Source organism: Cryptomeria japonica, chromosome 1 (genome assembly GCF_030272615.1).
Source record: "Cryptomeria japonica chromosome 1, Sugi_1.0, whole genome shotgun sequence".
Lineage (NCBI taxonomy): Eukaryota > Viridiplantae > Streptophyta > Pinopsida > Cupressales > Cupressaceae > Cryptomeria > Cryptomeria japonica.
In genome coordinates, this window is record NC_081405.1 from 104,330,121 (window position 1) to 104,353,323 (window position 23,203).

Genomic DNA, 23,203 nt, shown 5'->3' on the forward strand with positions numbered 1-23,203 from the left:
TGTTTGTGTCCCGGTAGCAGCTAACTTTCCACTCTTGTCATGAACTTTGACAATTCCTTTCTGAAATTCTATTCGGTAACCTGTATTGTTTAGCTGTGCTACATTCAACAAATTGTATTTCAAACCTTCAACCCAATAAACATCATTGCATCTTGCATTGTCAAGAAGTGTTATAGATCCTTTACCTTTCACCGGACATGGTGCATCATTACCAAATCTTACATAGCCTCCATCATAATCTTCTAACATAACAAACTTGTGTTTATCACCTGTCATATGATGTGAGCATCCACTATCTATGATCCAAGAATCATTAGTATTTATGTGAGATATTAGGGCTTTTTCTTCATACCTTTCTTCATCTGATCCATCTTTGATAGCCACATAAACTACTTCCTCTGTATCAGTTTCATCTGATTTATCATCATTGGATTCCTCATCAGCTATTAACCATGTCTTTCTATCTCTTCTTCTAAAGTCTCAGTGTCCTCTGTAATGATTGTCTTTATGTCTGTCATCTCGGTAATCTCTCTTTTCTGTAGAATCTTTGTTAGGACAGTTAGAAGCCATATGTCCCATCTTATCACAATTGAAACATTTCAAAGGTAGTTTTCCTTTATACTTACCTTTGCCTCTCAGTAACCTTCTGGCTAATAGTGCTTCAAACTCTTCCTGCTTTCTGATTTCCTCATACAGTTTGTGTACTTCTTCCATGTTCTTATGAAATCTTTCACTTGCTCCACTATGATCTCTATCAGAGTACTTATACTTTCTTTCATTGTAATCATTAGATTCATCAAGATGAAAAGAACTAAATGCAGATTCAACTTTATTTATTGAAGATCCACTGTTATCAAAGTTACTTAACTCAAATGCATGTAGCTTACCAATAGTAGCATCTAAAGAAACTGGCATATTAGGTACATACCTCAATTCATTGATTGCAGAGACTCTGATTGCATAAGCTGGTAGAAGGGTTCTTAACAACTTACTTGTTATATCCTTTTCTTCAATAGTTCCACCTGCTCCTTTGATTTGATTGACAATCTCCTTTAGTCTTGTACTGTACTGAGTTATGTTCTCACCTTCATTCATCCTCATAGATTCAAGTTGTCCTCTTAGACTATCTACTTTTGCTCTTTGAACATGTTCATCTCCTCCATATACTGATATGAGCTTATCCCACATAGCCTTTGCATCATTGCAGCCTTCTACATCATTAAACTCTGAGTCGGTCAATGCATATGTTATTTCAATCATTGCTTGGATATGTTCTTGCTTTGCCTTTATCTCTTCCATTGTCAATGGATAGGTGCTCGGTGTGATGAAATCATTCTCTAGATAATATGCAACATATTCTCCAACTCCTGATAGGTGCAGCTTCATCCTTTTCTGCCATGTAGAGAAACTTGACTTGTTCAGCTTTGGTGCATCCCTCTTATACATCTTTGGATCTTTGCCTCAAGTACCTTTAAAATTTTCTTCCGGAGTCCAAAGCTCTGATACCAATTGATAGTTCTGATACTTAATGTAAGTACAGATCCAATAGCTAACAAGATGAGAGGGGGGGTGATCATACAAACTTAATCTTCCATAAAAACATCAGATTCAACCTCGGTAACATATACTTCAGTAATATAACCAAAACTGCTAAACATGCAAACTCAAAAACATATAAACATCATAAACCTCATAACACCAGATTTAACGTGGAAACCCAAATAGGGAAAAACCATTGTGGGATTTTAGACCCACTAAGAAATATACTCTTCTAGAGTATGCTCGGTTAAAAACAAATCCTATTAAAGATTACAAACACATTGCTAGATGTGACCCGGTTAAGGGATTTCCCTCAGATCTATTAGGATCTTCACCTTGTTAGAAGTGACCTTGTTAAAGGATTTCAAACACTCAATCAGAATGTCACCTTTCTAGAGGGTTTCACAAATAAGATTGTTAAGTCCACTCGGTTAAGAGATTTTCTGTCACTTTCACAAAATAATAGTAATAAAATCTATCTGCAGCTTCACATATAAAATGCTAAAGCAGATTCTTATTTGCTCAATACAATCTAGACATAGAACTAATCTTGTCCATCTGATGGGCTTCTATACTCTGTTATTCAAACAGGTCTTCAAGCTTCTGTGCTTGGTAATCACTATGTAGTATCCTTGTGCATACATTTGCCCGCATTCATTGTTTATCAATAGTTCCCTATTTATAAACAATTCGCCAACCGCTTAATCTCCTTGATCACATTTCCCATGATCAATCATAGCCATCAGATCTTCAAACTTTGACCAGGTTCAATGTATCCTTCGATCTGAAAACGTTTTACCCTACCTTGGAACTTGCATACATTTCTTGAAACTTGTGCTAGGGTATTGCGGTTCAATCTGAGCTATAGATCTTCATGCCGATTTTCCTTTGCCATAGATTCATTAACAAACTTCATGCATGACATACCAATCATTTAATCAGTTCCAGCTCATCAGCTTCCTTCATTAAATAACACATGTAACCATTTAATGTATTCTGTTACAGCTCGGTTACAACTCAGTATCAACTCGGTAAATACTAAACTTCACTCGGTAGACATTTTGCCTTCATTAACTGATAGCGATAACCTTAGGGTTTACAGACTAGGTTCTTTGCTCGGTAACATAGTATAGTATTAACCTTACAATATACAACATATGTATGATGTTAAAACAATCTAAACATCATGATCTCATCATTGTCTGACTCGGTAATAGTTGCCCATTGAATACCTTATTCATCCCCTTATTCATCATATTCTTTCTGTGTCTTTTACCGACATCTTTATACTCTTCAAATCATACTTCTCAAGATATGGCAACATCATACTGAATTAGAAAATCAATTTCTTGACATCAATGACAAAATAATAATATCAAGACAGTAAACATCCTTAATCAGTTATATCCATAATCATCAACAACCTTCTCAATATCCTTATTGAAATGCCAACAATCTCCCATTGTCTGTTATAATGCCAAATGCCAACACAACGTTGATCTGCTCAACCATTATCTCAGTTGAGTTGCTCTCTTTCCGGGCCCCACCACTTGGTCGCCAAGCCGCGGGGAATAACTTTCGATCATCTTCTCGTTGCGGTATAGCGACAACCGTTGGATCTTTTTGCACGACCGTAAGATCTACTCAACTTGCTCACCCGATAGCCAATCACAAGAAGAAGGTTCTATCGGCCCATCGACAAGAGTCACATCGATAGTTGTTCCATCGAGGTAGGTTATTCCGATCAGTCTGAACACAAGTTAAGTGAATTAGAGGCACATTTCCAACAAAGACACAAGTATATAAAGTTTAATTTTTTTTGTTTGTTTTTAAGTTCTATTTAAAGGGATATCCAGGTGTTGATTAAATAATTTCAAGTTATTTAAATTATATATCGAACAAAATGTGTGCATTGTCTAGAATGAGTGAGCATTGCGCAAGATGAGCCATTCATCCCACAAACGTTCTAGAGTCTAGCATGCACGCGGTGGATGTGTTAGAGACCCCGAGGTATGTTTATCTACAACCATGTACATGCACATATTCAAGTAGATTCAATTTGATCTAAATAAATTATATATATATATATATATATATATATATATAAAATTCTTAATTATGAATGTTTAATTAATGTATGTGTGAGTTCATGTGTAATTTATATTGCAGGCGCAGGGGGCAATGTTTGAGGATTTGCACATTGCCACCGACCCTGTTCATCAGGAGACACAGGTATACAAATTTTAAAAATAATTCAAGAACACTTGAATGTATATATATATATATATATATATATATACTGTTCATCAGGAGACACAGGTATACAAATTTTAAAAATAATTCAAGAACACTTGAATGTAACAATATATATATATATATATATATATATATATATATATATATATATATATATATATATATACCTTTAACTTCTCAAAAATAACGCTTGTTGTAAGTTGTATCACGACCAACAAAATGATTTTTGCACCATTCAACAATATCATTAGAATTACATATGGTGTTACCTATACAGAAGCTCTCGCTTTAGAAAATTGGACAACCCATGTACATACATACATACATACATACATACATACATACATACATATATATATATATATATATATATATATACATATATATACATACATATATATATATATACATATATATATACATATATATATATATACACACACACACATATATATACACATACATATATACATATATATGTATATATACATACATATATACATATATATATATATATGTATGTATATATATGTATATATACATGTATATATACATGTATATATACATATACATATATATGTATATATACATGTATATATACATATATATGTATATATGTATGTATATATATCTATATGTATATGTATATATGTATATGTATATATACATGTATATGTATATATACACACACACACACATATATATATATATATATGTATATATGTATATATATATATATATGAAGATAATTAAAACTGTACACAAATATGAAGAGAATTTACCTGCAAGTTCATGTTGGCGAAGTGCACACTCCACACATGCTCCTGCTCCATCATGCTCTCCTTTTCCATGTCCACTCTCAAAGAAGTTCCACAAAAACTTTATGCTACGTTGAGCATGTTGTAGGGATAACCAGTTAAAAGCTTTTGCAGACTTAAATTGCCCTGACATGAATAATATATATATTTAAACTTTTGACCTATTATACAATCAAATCACATATAAGAAAAAAATCAACTTATAATCGGTTTCAAATCTAACACTTACCAGCACATCCATCTGACCAGATCCAATGTTGTGTATATTCTATCCCACAATCTTTAATATCTTTAAAAAAAATTCTAAAATAATGTGCTACATAGCTCCTATCATGACACGTATCATCACTGATATAGAAATGAACCTCCTTGATGACAATGCGTTCATTTTTAGTACTCTCTATACCATCCACCTGAAATTGTGCATGTCTATAGCAAACTTGTACAAATATTGCAACTTGATCAGAATGATAATGTTGACTTTGAATTTCTATGTGAGGACTAAATGTATATTTCTCGGAGAAATATACAATTGAAAGAATACAACCTGATGGAAAACAATTCTTTGAATCACGAAACTATTTAGCCTGCCATCTTGCACCATGACAATGTTGGATATGCGGATATATCATATTACAAAATCTATCTATAAAATGAATGTAGGGCAATTCACTCTCTCTCAACAAATTTTTTTTGGATTCAGTTACTGACTTAGTTTGGTATGTCTCATATTCAAATCTCTTCCATATAACTAGCACATGAATATCAATATTCTCAGTTTGCAACCCAAACTTACTCAAAACTCCACAATCATTGCATTCACCTTTTATACATTGTATTTTGAACTCATCTGAATCTTCTAATTTATCACATAAAATAGACTTCACAAATTGTGTTGTACTTGTAGGAATGACTAGATTTGGATTAATTGTTGTCATGAACTTCTTATATGATTGCAATTGTAGATGAAATTCAACATGATTTCGACAACAACAAGTCTCACATACCTTATTTATGCATACAAAGAAACGACGCAATCTCTCAAACATCCTTTGACAAATCTTTACATCTGAAAATTCTTGCTTGAATGCTTCAAACAATTCACTTTGTGTTGTATCTAAGAAATGTTTTGGATGTGTAATCTTTTTACCATCTTCATCTATCATATGTATAGTGTCCCTTCTATTGGAAGAAACACGAGAGTGTTTGGTCCAATAATCAATGACCTGTCTTTTTACATCTTCAGAAATTATGTCTTTTCTAGGAACCCTACATATATTTACCCAATTCTTTTCAATGTTTTCATCCAACATATTTCTATTCCTAATGTATCTTTGAACAGTTCTTCTAGATACATGCATTAATTGAGAAATTGCATTAACTTGATTTCTACGAGTCAATTTCTTACTAGTAATCATAGTCATCAATGCTCTACATGCAACACTTAAATCAACACCTCGACTTGTTGTCAATACAATTCAATGCTTCTTGTAAATTTTCAATTATAGCTTCTTTTACTAATATATTAGGAGAACTTTTCTTATTATCAACACCCAACAACTCCAAAACATGTTTTATTTCCCTTTTCCTAAATAACTTAGCAAATAATTGTGCTCTTCCAATAATAGACTTATTTTAAAAATAATTATCCCGCAATTTCTTACAATGCAATTTTAATGGGCTTTCAGGTATCATATCTTCAGATGGAATTTTATTGAAAAGACTATCTTCATCCATTTTCATGAAATTTTCCATACCAGAAAAAAAAAATGAACTTGAGCCTGTACCAATCTCATCTCGTACCTAAGTAGATGTTTCTTGAACATCATCATGTTGATCTTGAACATCAAAGGATTGTTGTTGACTAACCTTTCATCTTATCGTCCCTTTTACGATCATACAACCTTGATCTAGTCCTCTTATTCCCCATTGCAAAAAATATTTCGATCTTCAAAATTTCGTGCTTTGAACCTAAAAACACAAACATGCAAATGTACCATATATAAGAAAAAAAACATATTTGCGTGCACCTTTCAATTTATTTTAAATTCTAGAAGTTATCTATATACATATATATACTTATCAGAACAATGTTAGAGTTAAATCTATAAATAAACTTCATTTGTAAACTATGAAAGTTAAAAAAGTTATATAGTTACTTTTCCTTGTTCTTAACAAACAAAATATAATCAATGAAATGTATTTAATTTTGCATTCTTAAACTTTATACATTGAATAAATGAAACATGTGTAAATTTCATCCATTTAGATCATTTGACTTGAACTCCACTTTTTAAAATTTAGAAAGTAAAAAAATAACGTTCAAGAAATAAGACCTAGTTTCTACCAGATATAAGATGAAGATTGTTTGAGGGGTAATACTGGAGTGTCCGGAATTGGAAGTATTCTCAGAGATCAATTAGGCCAAGTTTTGAGAGCAGGTTTTGCAAAAATTCCAAATGGCACAAATAACATAGCAGAGGCTAGAGCCTTACAATTTGGGATTAACTTAGCCATTAAAGAGCAGGTTGAATTCTTAGAGATTGAAGGGGATTCTTTGAACATCATATCAGCCTTAAAAAACTTCCAAGCTCCCAATTGAAAAATAGATTACATTATTCAAGAAGCTAGAGAGAAGATTTCAAGTTTTCAAGGATATATCATTTCCCATTGCTATAGGGAAGCAAATAAGTTAGCAAACTTATTAGCCAATAAGGGATGTGAGTCAAATGAGGAATCTTTTTTCCTTTCTCCCAATCAGGTTCATGAAGATGAATGCCTCAGTGTACAACTGGCTTTGGATGCGTCGCTTGGTCCCACTCAGATTGTTTAATCTAATGTTGTTTGTTGTGGGTGTAGGGCCTCTCATTCTTCAAAGTATCGAAGTTGGAATTTCTCCCATTGCCCCACTATGTGTTCGGTTGAGGTTTAATTTTAGTTGATCTCACTCCAATAACCGTCTTGTGGCCTAAGCAGTGGAAAGATCCTCGGGCCATGGTTAGCCATGTCACTGCTGACTTTCTTGTGAGGACGCTTCCAGCCTGGTAAGGCCTTTATGCGGAGTAGATGGGGATTGTCATTTCTGCATTCTTTCCGGTGGCATGTAGTACAGGATGAGATCATCTTGGCGGCTTTGGACCTTCCCACGCTCCGAGTACCTTTCAATATCTTCACACATGGGGGAAGGACGAGTATCCTCTAGCTTGGGATTTGTGGAGGTACTTCAAGTATGTGGATCTGTAAGGTAGGCCACATGTTCGCTCTCTCCAGCATCCCCAATCCTGTCATTCCCTGTGGAGGATCCCAACTTGAGGAAATTCCAGGGCTCCCACATATCTGCAAGCTACCATGTCCTTTCTCATAATGAATGTGATTATTTAAGGTCAATAAGGAGGTCTTGCGTGGAATCTTAAGGACATGGAATGAATTCAATTTTGATGGCTCACACGAGCTACACTGATTCCTTTGCATCATTTTCCCTTAGGTTTCTCTATTTATCGACCATTGGAAGCATGCTCCTTCAGAATTGTAGGCTCATTTTTAGCTGGTCCAATTTCTTGTTTTCCTCTCTAATTGAGCTCTTGCGGTAGTTATGGCCCTTCGAATTTACTTGGAGGGAGGTCATCTTGACCAGAGCCAGAATGCTCTAGCTCGTCCTCTGAGACTTGTAGACTCCTTTGTAATCCCATGTGCAACTTGTGAGTGGGCGGTGAGGACTGTTCTTGGGGAAGAATGAATTGCAGCCAACCCGATGGCCTCTCCAAACTTGGTGGCTTCTAGACTGGCTTTTATGGTGATGGACCTCACACAGTCTCGGGACTATACAAAGTTGGTGGTGGGGGATTTTGTTCATCCTACATTATTTTTTTGAGAGGATTTGAACTTGCAATTGGAGAAGTATGATTTGTTTACTGGAGAGGTGTGGTGGGGAGGTTTTTTAAATAGAGATCTCTTTGTTTTTGACTCAGTGCCAAGAGATGTTTTCCTCTCCTTCATCTATGGCCTAGGATACACATCTCCCCATACTTTTCTCCATTGGGTTCAACTCTTTGAAGATCAAATAGGGGAGCCATTGGCTTCAATTATAATGGCTAAATTCAGGGCTGTGTGGCAGCTCCTTGATCATGCGTTGGTTGACCCTCACGGGTATTCCTCATCTTTCCCAACTCCAATGGAGGCCGCTTCATCTCAAGAATCTAGAATTGGAATATGATATTTCGCCAGTTGGGGTGGCAGGTTAAAGGTGGTAGAATTGGGGTTGATCTGAGCATGGCACTTTCAAACATGTAGCCCCTTGTCCTTTTTTGATAATCTTGCTCCATCAATTGTTTGGATTTTATTTCTTCTGATGTCCATATCGGGAAAGATTTTATCTGTCTCAGGCTCCGTCTGGGGTTTTTTCAAATGACCCCTTGTCTACTTCGGGGGGGTCTTTCTTTTAGATTTGTATTTACTAGGGGGATGGAGATAGTATTTTATCTAAGTATATGTAAATCTTCAATTATCAATATATTATAGGCCATGGCCTTTTGCCAAAAAAAAGATGAAGAGTTAGAAATTAAGTCTAGTTGGATTCTACATTTGACTATGCAATGTACATATGAACGTGATTTAATAACATTAATTGCTTGAAATATAGAGTAGCTAATATATAGAGAATTTGAGTCAAGTATTAGTTTCAAAAAATTTATAATTAAGTAATAAATAGTGTTGAATATGCTTAATTTCATTAGTGTTTAATATATATTTTACAAATTCACTTTTTAGTTATTTTAAGTATGTAAATAAGAATGAATCTACGCATACATATGAACACGTATAAATGAATCCATACACGTAAATAAAAATGGATAAATGCATACATATATAAATAAAAACATATGGAAGTTAAGAGAAGTGTAGAAAGTATGGCGAGGAGGGAAGGAAAAAACTCTCTGCAAAATCAGTTACATGTCAATGGAGGAGAGAATTCCAGAAGTAGAGGTAAGTCTCGGGAGACAAGCGAGAAGGAGATCTTTGAATTAGATCTTGCCAGTGACTCGGAGGAGGATAGAGTGCTTTGGTTGGAGCATGCAATGATTGGCAGAGTGGTTGGGCCTCGGATGACCAAATATACCATAAAAGAATGGATATCTAAACATTGGGACTTGAGACTGATTGTGAAATTCATTCCTAGGAATTCTTTCATAGTGGTTTTTGAAGATGGGATGGAAAGAAACAAGTTTTTATGCAAGGATAATTGGTTTATCAAGGAACATCCTATGTATTTACAGCCTTGGTTCCCAAATTTTAATCCACTCCCATTGGCAGTATATGACAGACCGGTTTGGATTAGGATGTATAATTTGCCAATGGAGTATTGGGGAGATAAGTGCTAGGAAATAATTGGTCGATCACTAGGGACATTGCTGGAAATTGATGAGGATATTGTTGAAAGGGATAGTTCAATGTATGCCCAGATGAAGATCGCGGTGGTCAAGGAGATTCCATCTCAAATTTCCCTAGTCACTTGGGTAGGTATCTGGCTGCAACAGGTAGAGATTGAGAAATAAATTGTTCCATGCTCGAGATGCGGTAGTAAAATGCATCTAGAGGAGGATTGCAGAATGTTTGTTAGGAAGGCTAGAAGAAGTAATTTCCCCAAATAGACAAACAAGCACCGCTGGGTAGAAAAAACCGTTAAACCTTTGTTATTGGATTCAAGCCATCAGAAGGAACCGGAAAAGGAAGAGAAGGAGGATCTAATAGGGAAAGACCCTATTAAGACGAATCTAATGGAGAATGTGGGGAAATCAAATCTAGACATTGCAGAGCAGAAGGTATTAAACAATAACCAGATACCCCTGTCTTCTAATTCGGAATATGAAGAAGAATTAAGTCCAGAAGAAGAATATGTAGAAGATGGGTTGGAGAATCTGGACCCTAGATGCATAAGTCAATCAACAAATGCTCTTCTAGGTAGAGCAAAAGGAAGTAGGGGAAGAAGGAGCCACAAGAAAGTCAGAGAGGAGAGGGCCTTCGAGAAAGGCATTGTCAATGTTTTGGATTTCATGAAGAAAACCAAGGGAGGGGATTCCTCCCTTGGAGAAAGATGAAGATCCTTTCTTGGAATGTCAGGGGTCTATCGGCCTTTGACAAGAAGCGCTTGGTTAGAAGAGCATTAAAGAATCTAGATTGTGATTTAGTTTTGATGAAGGAAACCAAGCTTAAAGAAAAAAATCTGAATGATTTCATTAATTCTTGCTATAATTGGAATGGTATAGCTCAAGCGTCCAGAGGTTTTGTAGGAGGATTATGGGTGCTCTAGAAACCTGAATCCTTTCAGGTTTCCTCTATCTTTTCTTAACAATTCTGGATGGCATGTCGGGTGGTTAGATTGGAGGATCAATTTGAATTCCCACTTCTTAATGTTTATGGGCCTACTAAGACAGACGACAAGAAAGCAGTGTGGAATGAGATCTTTGCCCAGATGGAAAGTGTGGGATATGATAGGATGATTATGGCAGGGGATTTTAATGCACTTTTGGAATTGGATGATAAAGTAGGAGGGCTCGGGAAGAGTACTCAAGTAAAGGAAGATTTTAGATCGTTTATAGATGATTTGTGGGTAATGGATATTGTCCCTAAAAATGGTAGGTTTACTTGGACCAACAAAAGGCACAATTTTTTGAATATCCCAGAAAGACTGGATAGATTTTTTGCTGGTAAATTTTGGATAGATGGTCAGTTTAACCTTTATTCTTTCATCATCCCTTAATTGGGCACCGACAACTTCCCCATCAGACTAGTCATGGATAGGAGTAAGCCTCCTCTGAGGAGTTATTTTAATTTTCAAAGCATGTGGTGGAGAGATCCAACTTTTAATGATAACTTGAAATCTTGGTGGGTAGAAAGTAAAATGTTTGGAGGCTCCACAAGCTTCTGTTTTGTTAAGAGAATAGGCTTTCTCAAAAAGAAGATCAAATTGTGGAACAAGGTTTTTTTCAAGAATATATTCTCAGAAAAGTTCAGATTAGAGGAGGAAATGTCAAAGTTAAATGAGAAAATCATGGTGGCAAGTATGACTAATGTGGATTTTGAAATGGAGAAGAGCTTGATGGATGAGTAAATGGAAATTCTGCGAAGAGAAGAAATATATTGGAGGGATAAGTCGAGACAATTATGGATCGCGGAAGGTGATTCCAATACAAAAGTTTTTCACGCCTCTATGAAGGCAAGGAGAACTCAAAATCGAATTATTGGCATTCAAGATGATTTTGGTAAGATTTGCACCTCAGGGGAAGAAATTGAAAAAGTGGTGGTTGACCATTTTGTGAGAGTTTTGGGCAACAGGGAAGCTGATAAGGAGGACTGTATACCGTTGGTTGACAGAACCATCGAGAAATTGCTAAAACCTGAAGATAACGAGATGCTTTTGGCACCTTTCTCAATTGAAGAGGTGAAAAAGGCCACATTTTCATTACATCCCCATAAAGCTCTGGGACCCGACGGTTTCTCTGCTGAGGTATATCAGAGGTGTTGGGACTTTATGGGAGAGGACATACTTGAGGTTGTTGAGATTTTAGAAAGAACAGAAGATTTGTTAAATCCATTAATCACACTATGATAGCTCTTATCCGAAAGAAACCAACATGTACATCTATGTCAGATTATCGGCTTATTTCACTATGTAATGTCATTTATAAAATTATCTCGAAAGCCATGTCAGAGAGATTAAAAAAAATCCTGCATAGACTCATTTCAGAGAATCAGAATGGATTCACACCTGGTAGGGAGCTCGCAGATAGCATTATTCTAACCTCAGAAGTAATTCATTCGATGGCCAAGGAAAGAATCAAAGGGATGGCGATCAAGCTTGATGTTTCCAAAGCATATGATAGAGTGCTTTGACATTTTCTGGAGCATGTCCTAAGAAGGTTTGGTTTCGATAGTAAGTGGATTGATTGCATTAAATTCTGCATTTCCTCTATTTGCTTCTCTATTGTAGTTAATGGTGCAGTATGTGGATTCTTTGCTGCAACTAACAGGTTGAGACAGGGAGACCCTTTGTCTCCTTCCCTTTTTGTTATGATGGCTGAAGTTCTTGGAAATAACATAAAGAACAAGTACAGGGTGGGGGTTTGGAAAGGAATTCCTATTCATCTGGATCTGGTAAATATGACACATTCCTAATTCATGGATGATACCCTTTTGTTTGGTGTTTCGTCGGTTTAGGAAGCAGAGTCAATTAAGGAGACATTGGAGGAATACGCAAAGGAGTCAGGACATCACATGAATAAAGAGAAATCTCATATTTTCTTTCTAAACACCAACAGACAGAATCATAATTCTATTTTGCAGGTCTTGGGTTTTTTAAAAGGGGAGTTTCCCCTCAAATATTTAGGAATTTCAATCGGAGCAGGATCGTCCTAAAAACAACTTTGGGAAGAAGTGGTTAATAAATGCAAAGGGAAGGTTGACTTATGGAAAAAAAAATGGTTATCCCAGGCTGGAAGGATACAGATGATCAAATCTGCATTGTCAGCGGTTCCAATATATAGCATGTCTTGTTTCAAGATGACTAGGAAAGCCTATAGTAGTGTGGATGGTATGCTTAAGAAATTTTTGTGGGAAGGTTCAAAAGAGGTACAAAGAGTCCCTTTGATCAATTGGGATACGACTTGCCTCATTAAGGAGGAAGGAGGAGCAGGACTCAGAAAAATGGAGTTGCAAAACAAAGCTTTGGGTGCCAAGCTAGCATGGAAGATTTTCAAGAGCCCAAATAGATTATGGTGCAGAGTGATTAGGAATAAATATTTGGATTCTTTGGAGGAAGACATGATCTTCACAATGGCTAATTCGGAGAAAGGCTCTCCTAGTTGGAATTTTATTTGGGATAGCAGAAGTTTACTCATAGATCATTTATCTTGGAATGTAGGAAATGGTGTGAAGGCTAAATTTTGGTTAGATTTTTGGGGAGGAGAGAAACCATTGAAGGAAATCTTCGTAGATCATGAATGGGTCAATATGGTGGAAGAAAGTATAGGTAGCAGAGTTAAGGATTATTTTGCTCCTGGAGGATCGCAAGGGGATAGAGTCGTATGGAAGAAATGTAGCATAGGCAATAGGGACCTATGTGCAAAGCTAGATTAGATTTTATCCCAAAGGCATATATTTGTCTCAAATAAAGAGGACAAAGTATTCTGGTGTGCTGCTAAATCAGGAGAATATAAAGTCAAATGGGGGTATGAAATCCAGAGGAGGAGGATCAGGAACCCTGAGTGGCCATACAAATTATTCTGGCATAACAGAATTCTTCCAAAAGCAGGAGCGTTTCTTTGGATAGCCTTACATGACATAGTTCTGACAGGAAACAGATTAAAAACTATTGGTATAGCAGGACCTAGCAGGTGTGTTATGTGCAAAAAGGATGATGAAACCACTAATTATTTGCTTTTTTCTTATCCTTTTGCAAGAAGTTGTTGGGAATGGTTCTTCGATGCAATTGAATATCAAATTGTCAGAAATGAAAGACTATTAGAATTCTTGTCCTCTTGGCCTCTAATTTGCAAATCTAAGTGGGGAGATTTATGGTTAGTAGGTCCTTCTATGATCGTATGGCAAATATGGAAGGAAAGAAAAAAGAGAATTTTCAGAGAGGAATTCCATTCTAGAGAAGAAAAATTAAAATTTATCAAAGCTGATATTGAGGAAGTTGTTAGTGGTAATCTTAGGAAGAAAACTATCAGAATCTACAATGCATGGGATAAGAAGATGGAAAAGAGGTGGTCTTTTAAGGAATTGGTTGAAGGGAAGGATTGTGGATAAGTCAAAATGTAGAAAGCAGGTCATTTGGATAGCCCCAAAGATGAATTGGACTAAGCTAAATTTTGATGGGGCTAGTAGAGGCAATCCTGGCAAAGCAGGGTATGGAACGGTAATTAGAGATGAAAATGGATCCTTTCTGCAAGCAGTGTATGGAAGTATTGGGGAGACTACAAATAACTTCGAGCTAAAATAAGGGCATTGGAAGCAAGTTTGGAGATGTGCGTAGAGAAAGGTTTATCCAAAGTCATAGTGGAAGGGGACTCTCAAATCATAGTAAATGGGGTCATTAAGAGAAATTTTCAGAGCTGGAAATTAAATAGGTGGCTTATCTGTATCTGTACGCTTTTGGAAAAAATAGGCGAATTCAAAATCACTCACTCGTATAGGTAGGGAAACAAGGTGGCATACTTCCTAGCTAGTATGGGAGTAACATTAGAAGGAATTAAAAATGTCATTAGTAAGGATGAATTGATGGGAGACATTGAAGAATTGGTATGCAAAGAAAAGAATGTTGTTTCCCGTGAAGGTATTGGGTGATCTCTGGTCTAGCAGGAAAGAGGACGAAAGGACTCATCAGATGGGATAAATGATCAGTTTTTACAATGGATAGTCTTTTCAAGGTCAGAAAAGCGGGGAATATATCAGCTCTGGGATGGAGTACGCAAACAGTGCCGACTCATTGCAAAAGAGAATTGACAACCTCGAGTATGGATATTTGCAGAGAGATGGTCGGTTTAGGAAGTTTCAAGAGAACCGAAAGCCTGTATTAGAAAATGGGGTCTGTTGGCTTGACATATTTGCAAGACAAGATAAGAAAATGGTACATTTCTTGGGTTTGAACTGCTCTAACTGTGAGGTTCCTCTGGAGTTTCAAATCAGGGACCTGTTCAAAACAACGAAATTTGGATATGATGCCATCAAGGGGATGGTAGAGTGCTCTCTAAGCCTGGATCGACATTGGTGCGATGGTGCAGTTTATGAGGCGGTCCTTGCGCCCATGGTGGACATATTAGAATCTAGGGATAAATGCGTAGAATTGCTGGAGGGTTTTGTTAAAAAGGAAAATGGGAACATTGTTGCAGAGGCAATCTATGATCTGGTGGAAGGAAGTAAGAATAGTGTGCTCAAAGTCTATTTCAGCCCCGAAAACTATTTCTCAGAAATAGAGGAAGAGAGCGAGGAGGAAGTAGGAAGCGAGGAGGAGGAAGGAAGCGACAAGGAGGATAGAAGAGAGAAAGAAGAGGAAAGGGAGAGAGCAAGAGAGTTTGGAGAGGAAGTGTGGCAACAATTTAAGAGTGGGATCCTCAACGAAGATCTAGCCAACTTCAGAAGTTTTGCAGAGTCTGAGGAGTGGTGGCTGTTTGAGGCGTCCACAAAGAAGCTGAATGATCTAGGTGAATACGCGATTGTAATACATCAAATTATGAAGAGTTAGATTTCTATCAGACTAGTAGTGTGTTGTTGTATATTTATAATACTATTTTGGTGTTAGGAATTGTATGTATTTTAAATCTCGGGGTAGTATGTGGGGTTGGGGCTGCTATGATTGACAGGGAGTCAGACAATCGTTTTGAAGTGTCTATATATTGTAATGGTTTGTTAAGAAATAGAGGGAGCTATCCCCAATAAAGATAGCACTTACCTTAAAAAAAATAAAAATAAAAAATAAAAACATATGGAATCCATGTACACATAAATAAAAGATTCAAGATAAGATACACTTGATTGAATCCATAATTAATGTTTAACATAAAAAATTTGAAAAAATAGAGTATAATATAATATACTTGAAAATAAATGATTGAATCCATCATTAATGATTAATAAAATAAATTTTAATTAAATCTAAAAAATATAAATAGTTTTCAAAAAACCTTCAAATATTTATATATTTGAACATAATTGAAAATAAATGATTGAAGCGCAATTAACAAATAATAAAATAAAGTTTAAAAAAATCTAAAAAGTATTTAATTTCCCAAAAAACCTCTAATAGTGTAAATTAAGCATGATTGAAAAAAATAATTTAAAATAACATACTTGGAAAGGGTAGACACCTTCGAAATTTTTTTTCAAAATCTTCACTCCTTTATAAAATGAGAAATATTCGCCCCTTTATAATCTTCCTCCTCGCTCCAAAATGCCACTTTATTTCAGAAAAAAAAATGATTTTATTCAAAAATTACTTTTATTATTTTTGCACTTGATTGAAATTGATTTTTTTTATTGGAAAAAAACATTATTTTATATGGGGTTGAAGCGATCGGTTGCTTGTACGACCGGTCGCGTTGGCCTCCATAGTTCTGGCCGAAAATAGTTCCGCTCGGAACTATCTATGCGGAATGCCAAGTGGCAGCCACATCAACAAAAATGCTGATTTTCTGAAACTTGCGACTTCCGCAAAAAAATTCAATAGGTAAATTAGATTTATTAAAAAAACTAAAAATACCCTTTTGTAGAGATCAAAGTCATGATTCTACTCATATAATTTTTATAATTGTTTGATTATATTTAATATATAGCACATTAAAAATACTACAAGTAGCTATTCTTTTGTTCGGTAAGAGGTTGGTTTGAAAAACAAGAAAAATATCGAATAACTTCAAAAAAATTTGAAAAAATATGGTTCACTAGAGGAGAGAATCTTCTCCAGAAGGGTATTTTTCGTTTTTTGATTATCATAAATTGAATAGACAAATTGTGGTGGGAGACAAAAACTGTCAAATTCTGCTATATTCAACTTCCAAATGCTATAACAAAGAAAATATACATCAATTTTTTTTGATACAATGTATATATATGTCATCTATAACGGTATCAAAATCAGAAAAAAATAAGTTGATTTACATTTTCTTTTGTGGTGGGAACTAAACCACCTGTTTTTCAACATTTTTTAATAATAAAAAAATGGACTTTAAAGCTTAAAAAACATATAAATTACTGACCAAAAAAATTCGAAAAAATAGTAGACTTAAACTTCACCAAATTTTACACATTTCAACAGTTTACATTATCTTTAAATTCAAAATACAAATGCCACTTTTATGGTGATGAAATTGAACAATTATTGTTGTGTTAACCTTTTCCTTTGTAAAAGTGTGAAACGGGTTTGTACTTTTACCCCCCTGAAGTAGAATCAATCCTTTCGGCTAGGGTGGATCTCTCACCATCGAAACTAGCAAGTAAAGATGAGGGTTTTTGTCCTAAACTAGAAGAAAATAAAACCCTGGAAGCAATCTAGTAGCATCTTGTTATGTTGCTTAAAGAAATATTGTCAAATGAGAGCCATAAATGTGAACATATAGAAGAGGGGAGGAGATTAGGGCAACACAAATTTAAAATCACTCTTCCCTCCAAGAAGCCCCGCACCCACTTCAAGAGATTTTTAAATTAATTTCAATTTCATATGTCTCCCTTCCTAGGCATCCACTTTTGGAGGCTAAAATTTAGCCTTAGAAAAAAGATAAATCCCTTGATTCTTGGCGTCCCACTAAGACATAAAAGGCCCCCTTTTAAAAAACAATGTTGCACAACTAGGCCAATGGGTGCAAATCACTTAAGTCATTAAGCAACAATATTAAAGACTTAGGTGACAAAAATCAAAATATATTTCTCTAAACATAATTAAACTTCACCTAACGTCCAAGTATGAAATATTACACTGTTGGAGCAACAAAGGTCGACCCAACTACTAAAATAGACACTAAAAGTAGCAACTGCTAAAAATCGTAAGTGTGCCCAAACAACAAACTGGCACAATTTGAGATGCACTAAAACTTACTATAAATAGTAAGTGCTAAAAATGGCCACTACTAAAAATAGTAACACAATGTATAATGATTAAATAAATATATTACAAATTATGATTCTATGTATGTGTGTATATATATAATTTATAATATATTTATTTAATGTGTGTATATATGTAATTTGTAATATATTTATTTAATGTGTGTATATATGTAATTTGTAATATATTTATCTAATGTGTGTGTGTATATATAGACATACCATTGCATTTATCACAAGAAAATCCTTTAGCTAGACAAATCCACCTTTACCACCCATTTACGTTTTTAATATCACAACAACAAAAAAATGTTGGAATTGCTTTCATGAGCAAAGCCACCTTCACACCTTTTACCATTTCCTCCACAAAGCGTAAACATTGTTGTCTTCTCTTAGTAGCATATACATAATCTAGGAGGCAATTATAATATACCTTAGATTGGTGAATCATATCCCCAATATTGACCTTGAGTAAAAAGAAGGTGCTTTCATTTGATAGTGGTGAAGCATAGAACAAAGTCTTAGTCATGTCAAATATATTCCTCCTTCCCTAGGTATGCCTATGGTTGAGAAAACAATTAGCCATGATTGAATGAATCCCCATACTCAACTGCATCCATGACCTTGACAAGTTCCCAAGTTTTGAACACTTAGAGATTAAACCTGGGTTCTTAATCTCCTCCAAAAATGCCATGAAATCCACCACCATTACTTCCCCTATCACACATTGCTTCCTTTACTTTGAAACATTCTCTGTCAGTTATTCTACACCCTTGCTCCTTCCACCTTTCCTCCTAACCTTTGGCCTAGAACTTTTGTTAGATGCCAAATGTCACAATACCACAAATTCTAAAAACAAACAAAGCCACCTTCAAAATGTCAATCAATGTTTAAAACATCTACTACCACCTCTACTCATTATATGAACACAACCAAAACTTATTAAAAACTCTATCCTTTCAACTTAAATTCATAATTGTAAAACATGTTAAGACTTATAAATTGTTGTCTATCCAACTATATTTTATCATTATTATGTCACTCTTTTTCTCCTTTCATTTCTAGATAATCTATCTTTTGTTCTCATCATATAATACATCACTAATATAATAAAGAACTTTAATACAAAACAAATTTACAAAGTTAGTTCCAAAAAGAAAGTTTTAACATTTATTAAAACACATTAGAAAACTTCAATAAAGTCTCACACATAAAAATAATATGCATGAAATAAAGATGGTGAGATTGACCTGTACTGTCAATCAAACCATAAAAATTGATTCCATGGGTCTACCAAAGTGAAATCTATCCGTCAAAGCATAAAAATGTGGAAAAAATTGTCACCAACTTGTCCCATCAAGATGCAGAAACAAGATATATGTGGGTCTACCAAAGTACAATCTTCAACAGCAAAAGAAGTTTTGCATGTGCCTCTTGTCAGATGATGCTTCGTACACAAAACCCTTGTCACCCAAGCCAAAGGTTAGAGGAACAATACAGTATATATTCAGACTAAGTCATTAAATTATCATCAACCCTAAACTAGATTATCTCATCTTTTACAGAAAATCACACCAGTAGATGGATTTTCCTGTAGATATCACAAGATATCTTTGCCCTTGGCGTCTAATCCAAAGCATGCTGAGCATTCTAATTTACAAGATTATATATGGGAGCACCACTAATCTTGAATCAGAGTCATTCAACTTCCGGTAAAGGACAGTATTGTTAAGTGAGGTCATAAACCAGTAGATAGACAAATGGATAATATTTTGACAACAAAACATCTTAGGATAAGTACTGAATTAATCATCTGCTTTTAACCTCAGCACAACGAGGCTGATTAAGCAGCACTTTTGCATTAATTGCATCTTATTATGATCTTTAAGTCGCACATTATGTTGTTAACAGATAAAACTTGGACTTAGGGTTTCTCACTGGTTGTTGGGCTGTCATTATTGAATTATTGGTTTCTTTTATTATATGATTGTAGATTTTTTTTAAAAATATTCTTATTGGAGTTATATTGGAGTGTTTGGGACTTCTAGTTTAGCTTGATATCATGTTAAATTATTTATGGATCAATAATTTGTTGCTAAGGTATTCTACCACTGAACTAATAGTATATTTTGTTGCGGATCATTTTACAGAGTCGGGGTTCATTTCTCGAGCATGAGAAGCTATATTGCAAGAGCTATAAGCTCTTAGTTTGGCTCTGATACTAAATGTTAAGCTTTCTATGGACCAGTTAAGATTGAAACTTAGGACTTTTCATCTGTTACCAGGTACTCTATTACTGAGTTACCAACCTACTTTGTGACAGGTCTTTTTAAGGTTTGGGTGTGATTCATTTCCTCTAAAACACTATATGTTAAGCTTTCTATGGACCAGTTAAGACTGACTTCCCATCTGTTACCGGGGTACTCTATTACTGAGTTACCAACCTACTTTGTGACAGGTCTTTTTAAGATTTGGGTGTGATTCATTTCCTCTAAAATATTATATGATAAGCTTTCTATGGATCAGTTAAGACTGAAACTTAGAACTTCCCATCTGTTACCAGGGTACTCTATTACTGAGTTACCAACCTACTTTGTGACAGGTCTTTTTAGGGTTTGGGTGTGATTCATTTACTCTAAAATATTATATGATAAGCTTTCTATGGATCAGTTAAGACTGAAAAATAGAACTTCTCATCTGTTACCCGGGTACTCTATTACTTGAGCATGAGAAGCATGAAAAGATTTGGGTGTGATTCATTTCCTCTAAAATATTATATGATAAGCTTTCTATGGATCAGTTAAGACTGAAACTTAGAACTTCCCATCTGTTACAGGGGTACTCTATTACTGAGTTGCCAACCTACTTTGTGACAGGACTTTTTAAGGTTTGGGTGTGATTCATTTATTCTAAAATATTATATGATAAGCTTTCTATGGATCAGTTAAGACTGAAACTTAGAACTTCCCATCTGTTACCAGGGTACTCTATTACTGAGTTACCAACCTACTTTGTGACAGGTCTTTTTAAAGTTTGAGTATGATTCATTTACTCTAAAATGTCACTTGAGCCACACTATGAATGCTCAGAGCTTGTAACGTAATCCTAATACTATATTAAACTTTCTATGGACTGATTACGAATCAAATCTAGAACCTCTCATTTACTACTGAGATGCTCTTATCACTAAATCACCAACCCACTTTACAACTAATTCTTTTACTTTTTCCATACAACTTTTATCTTTTAACACATAAAAATTAACAATATTAGATTTATGTCATCTATAATAAATTAACTGTTGCTATTTTCAGATTCATTTGTATGATCTGCAGCGTTGATGGAAAACTCATATGTCATAATTCAAAAAGAGCAGTTAACAAATAATAAAATTAAATAATTTTAATGAATTCCATGTAAAATTTAGTTATTAATGTCAGGAAGAGGTGAGGCCACTGGAATTTTAGCAGCCTGTTGGCACCCTTTACAGCCCGATATTCACTGCAAAGCTCGGGGCTTATCAGGTGCAAAAAGCTGGAACATTTATGGGTACAGAAGTGAATTGACTAAAATTTACCTTACAATGCACTACAAGAAAGAAGAATTTCTTTATCAATGAGACCATGAAGCATCACAAATGTCCTGAATTTGCTCACCAATATCAGCTGCAAGGAGCATGGACTTAAAAATTTAACCGATCACTTAATAAAAATTACAATTCACACAAATGGAATGGCTATAACAATTCAAAAGGTTCATGAATCAGAACCCAACAACCAATTGAATCCTGAATACAGAGCGAAAAAGAAAATGCACTTCAAATCACCCAGGTGCATATTCTTGTTTGTGCAATGTGCATAAACAAATTTTCCCAATACAAATTCAACCTTAAAAGCCATTCCTCACTGGTACCGAAAGACCAGCCCCCAATACACCAGTTCAGAACATAAAGCCTCTCCCTAAACCCTAAACAGCATGCCTCCCTCTCCAAAGCCCAACCTTTGAATATCTTGCACTGGAAGCAAGCCAATTGATCAAAGAAAGCGCATTACTCATCAATTTCTCAGCATACTGCACTTTCCCCTCTACAAGCCCTTTAACCCTCCCATCAGGAACCCCCTCAAAGCCATCAAGACAGCTATCCTCGTTCGTTAGGGCGGCGCTCATCCATGTCTGCACATTGCTCATCTGAAATTTGAAACTTTCAGACCTCAGATGCTTCAGCTCGGCCAATGAATCATGGATCTGATCCACTGTATCCCCAAAATTCTCCACACAGTCACTGAGCGCGCCGCCCTCCGTTCCATTGAGGCCTCTGTTATCTCTGGAGAATTTGACAGCCCAGGCCGTCATATTTTTGGCATTGGTGAGGGTGACATTGACGGCGGCCTTGACGAGCTCTTTCTTCTGTTTCTGGGGTTTCTTGGCCTGCAGAAAGCATGAGTAGGAGCAGAGCGAGTCCAGGCAGATGTCAGGATGAGGCGTCATTTTGCAGGAGGATGTGACTAAGTCGCTGCAATTGGGATTTGACGCTGACGCCCCAGTGGAGGGCAGAATTGCGGCAGTCATGGTGATGAAGAGGGATAGCAGGGTGGAAGAGTCCATTGCGACTCGACCGCGGGACGTGATGGTTATGATCGTTCAGTAGTTAAACGTCCGCTTTATAAGCGGAAAAAGAAGGTTATTTGCTGTTCATGTGACCGTAGATCAAACAAGTAGCGGTCTCTTCAATTTGTTTCAACCGTGCATTTTTACATACAAGGAATATGGCGTGCCTTTTTGTCTTTAATTTATTCTGACTTTTTCCATTTAAGATATGTGATGTATATATTTTTTTTTTATTAAAGATAATGAGTTCAAAATTACATAAGAGTTCAAGATTACATCAACCAGAGGCCTAGCCTCACTCGATCAAAAACATATACAGTTTACAGAGGACGACACTGATCAAAAAATATAATTACAACCAAGATCTGCAACAGGACTAAGATAGA

At 35.5% G+C, this 23,203-nt stretch overlaps 1 protein-coding gene across 1 annotated transcript; it reads right to left on the minus strand.

Moving 5' to 3' along the window:
- Positions 1-21,870: 21,870 nt before the first annotated feature.
- LOC131040666 (pectinesterase inhibitor 9) lies at positions 21,871-22,858 on the minus strand. Its single transcript, XM_057973622.2, has one exon. The coding sequence runs from the start codon at positions 22,812-22,814 to the stop codon at positions 22,176-22,178; it is 639 nt and encodes a 212-aa protein (XP_057829605.1). The 5' UTR covers positions 22,815-22,858; the 3' UTR covers positions 21,871-22,175.
- Positions 22,859-23,203: the final 345 nt, after the last annotated feature.

Bases quoted from the DNA above. Each gene is read 5' to 3' on its own strand.
- LOC131040666 (XM_057973622.2), bottom strand. From the start codon at position 22,814: ATGGACTCTTCCACCCTGCTATCCCTCTTCATCACCATGACTGCCGCA.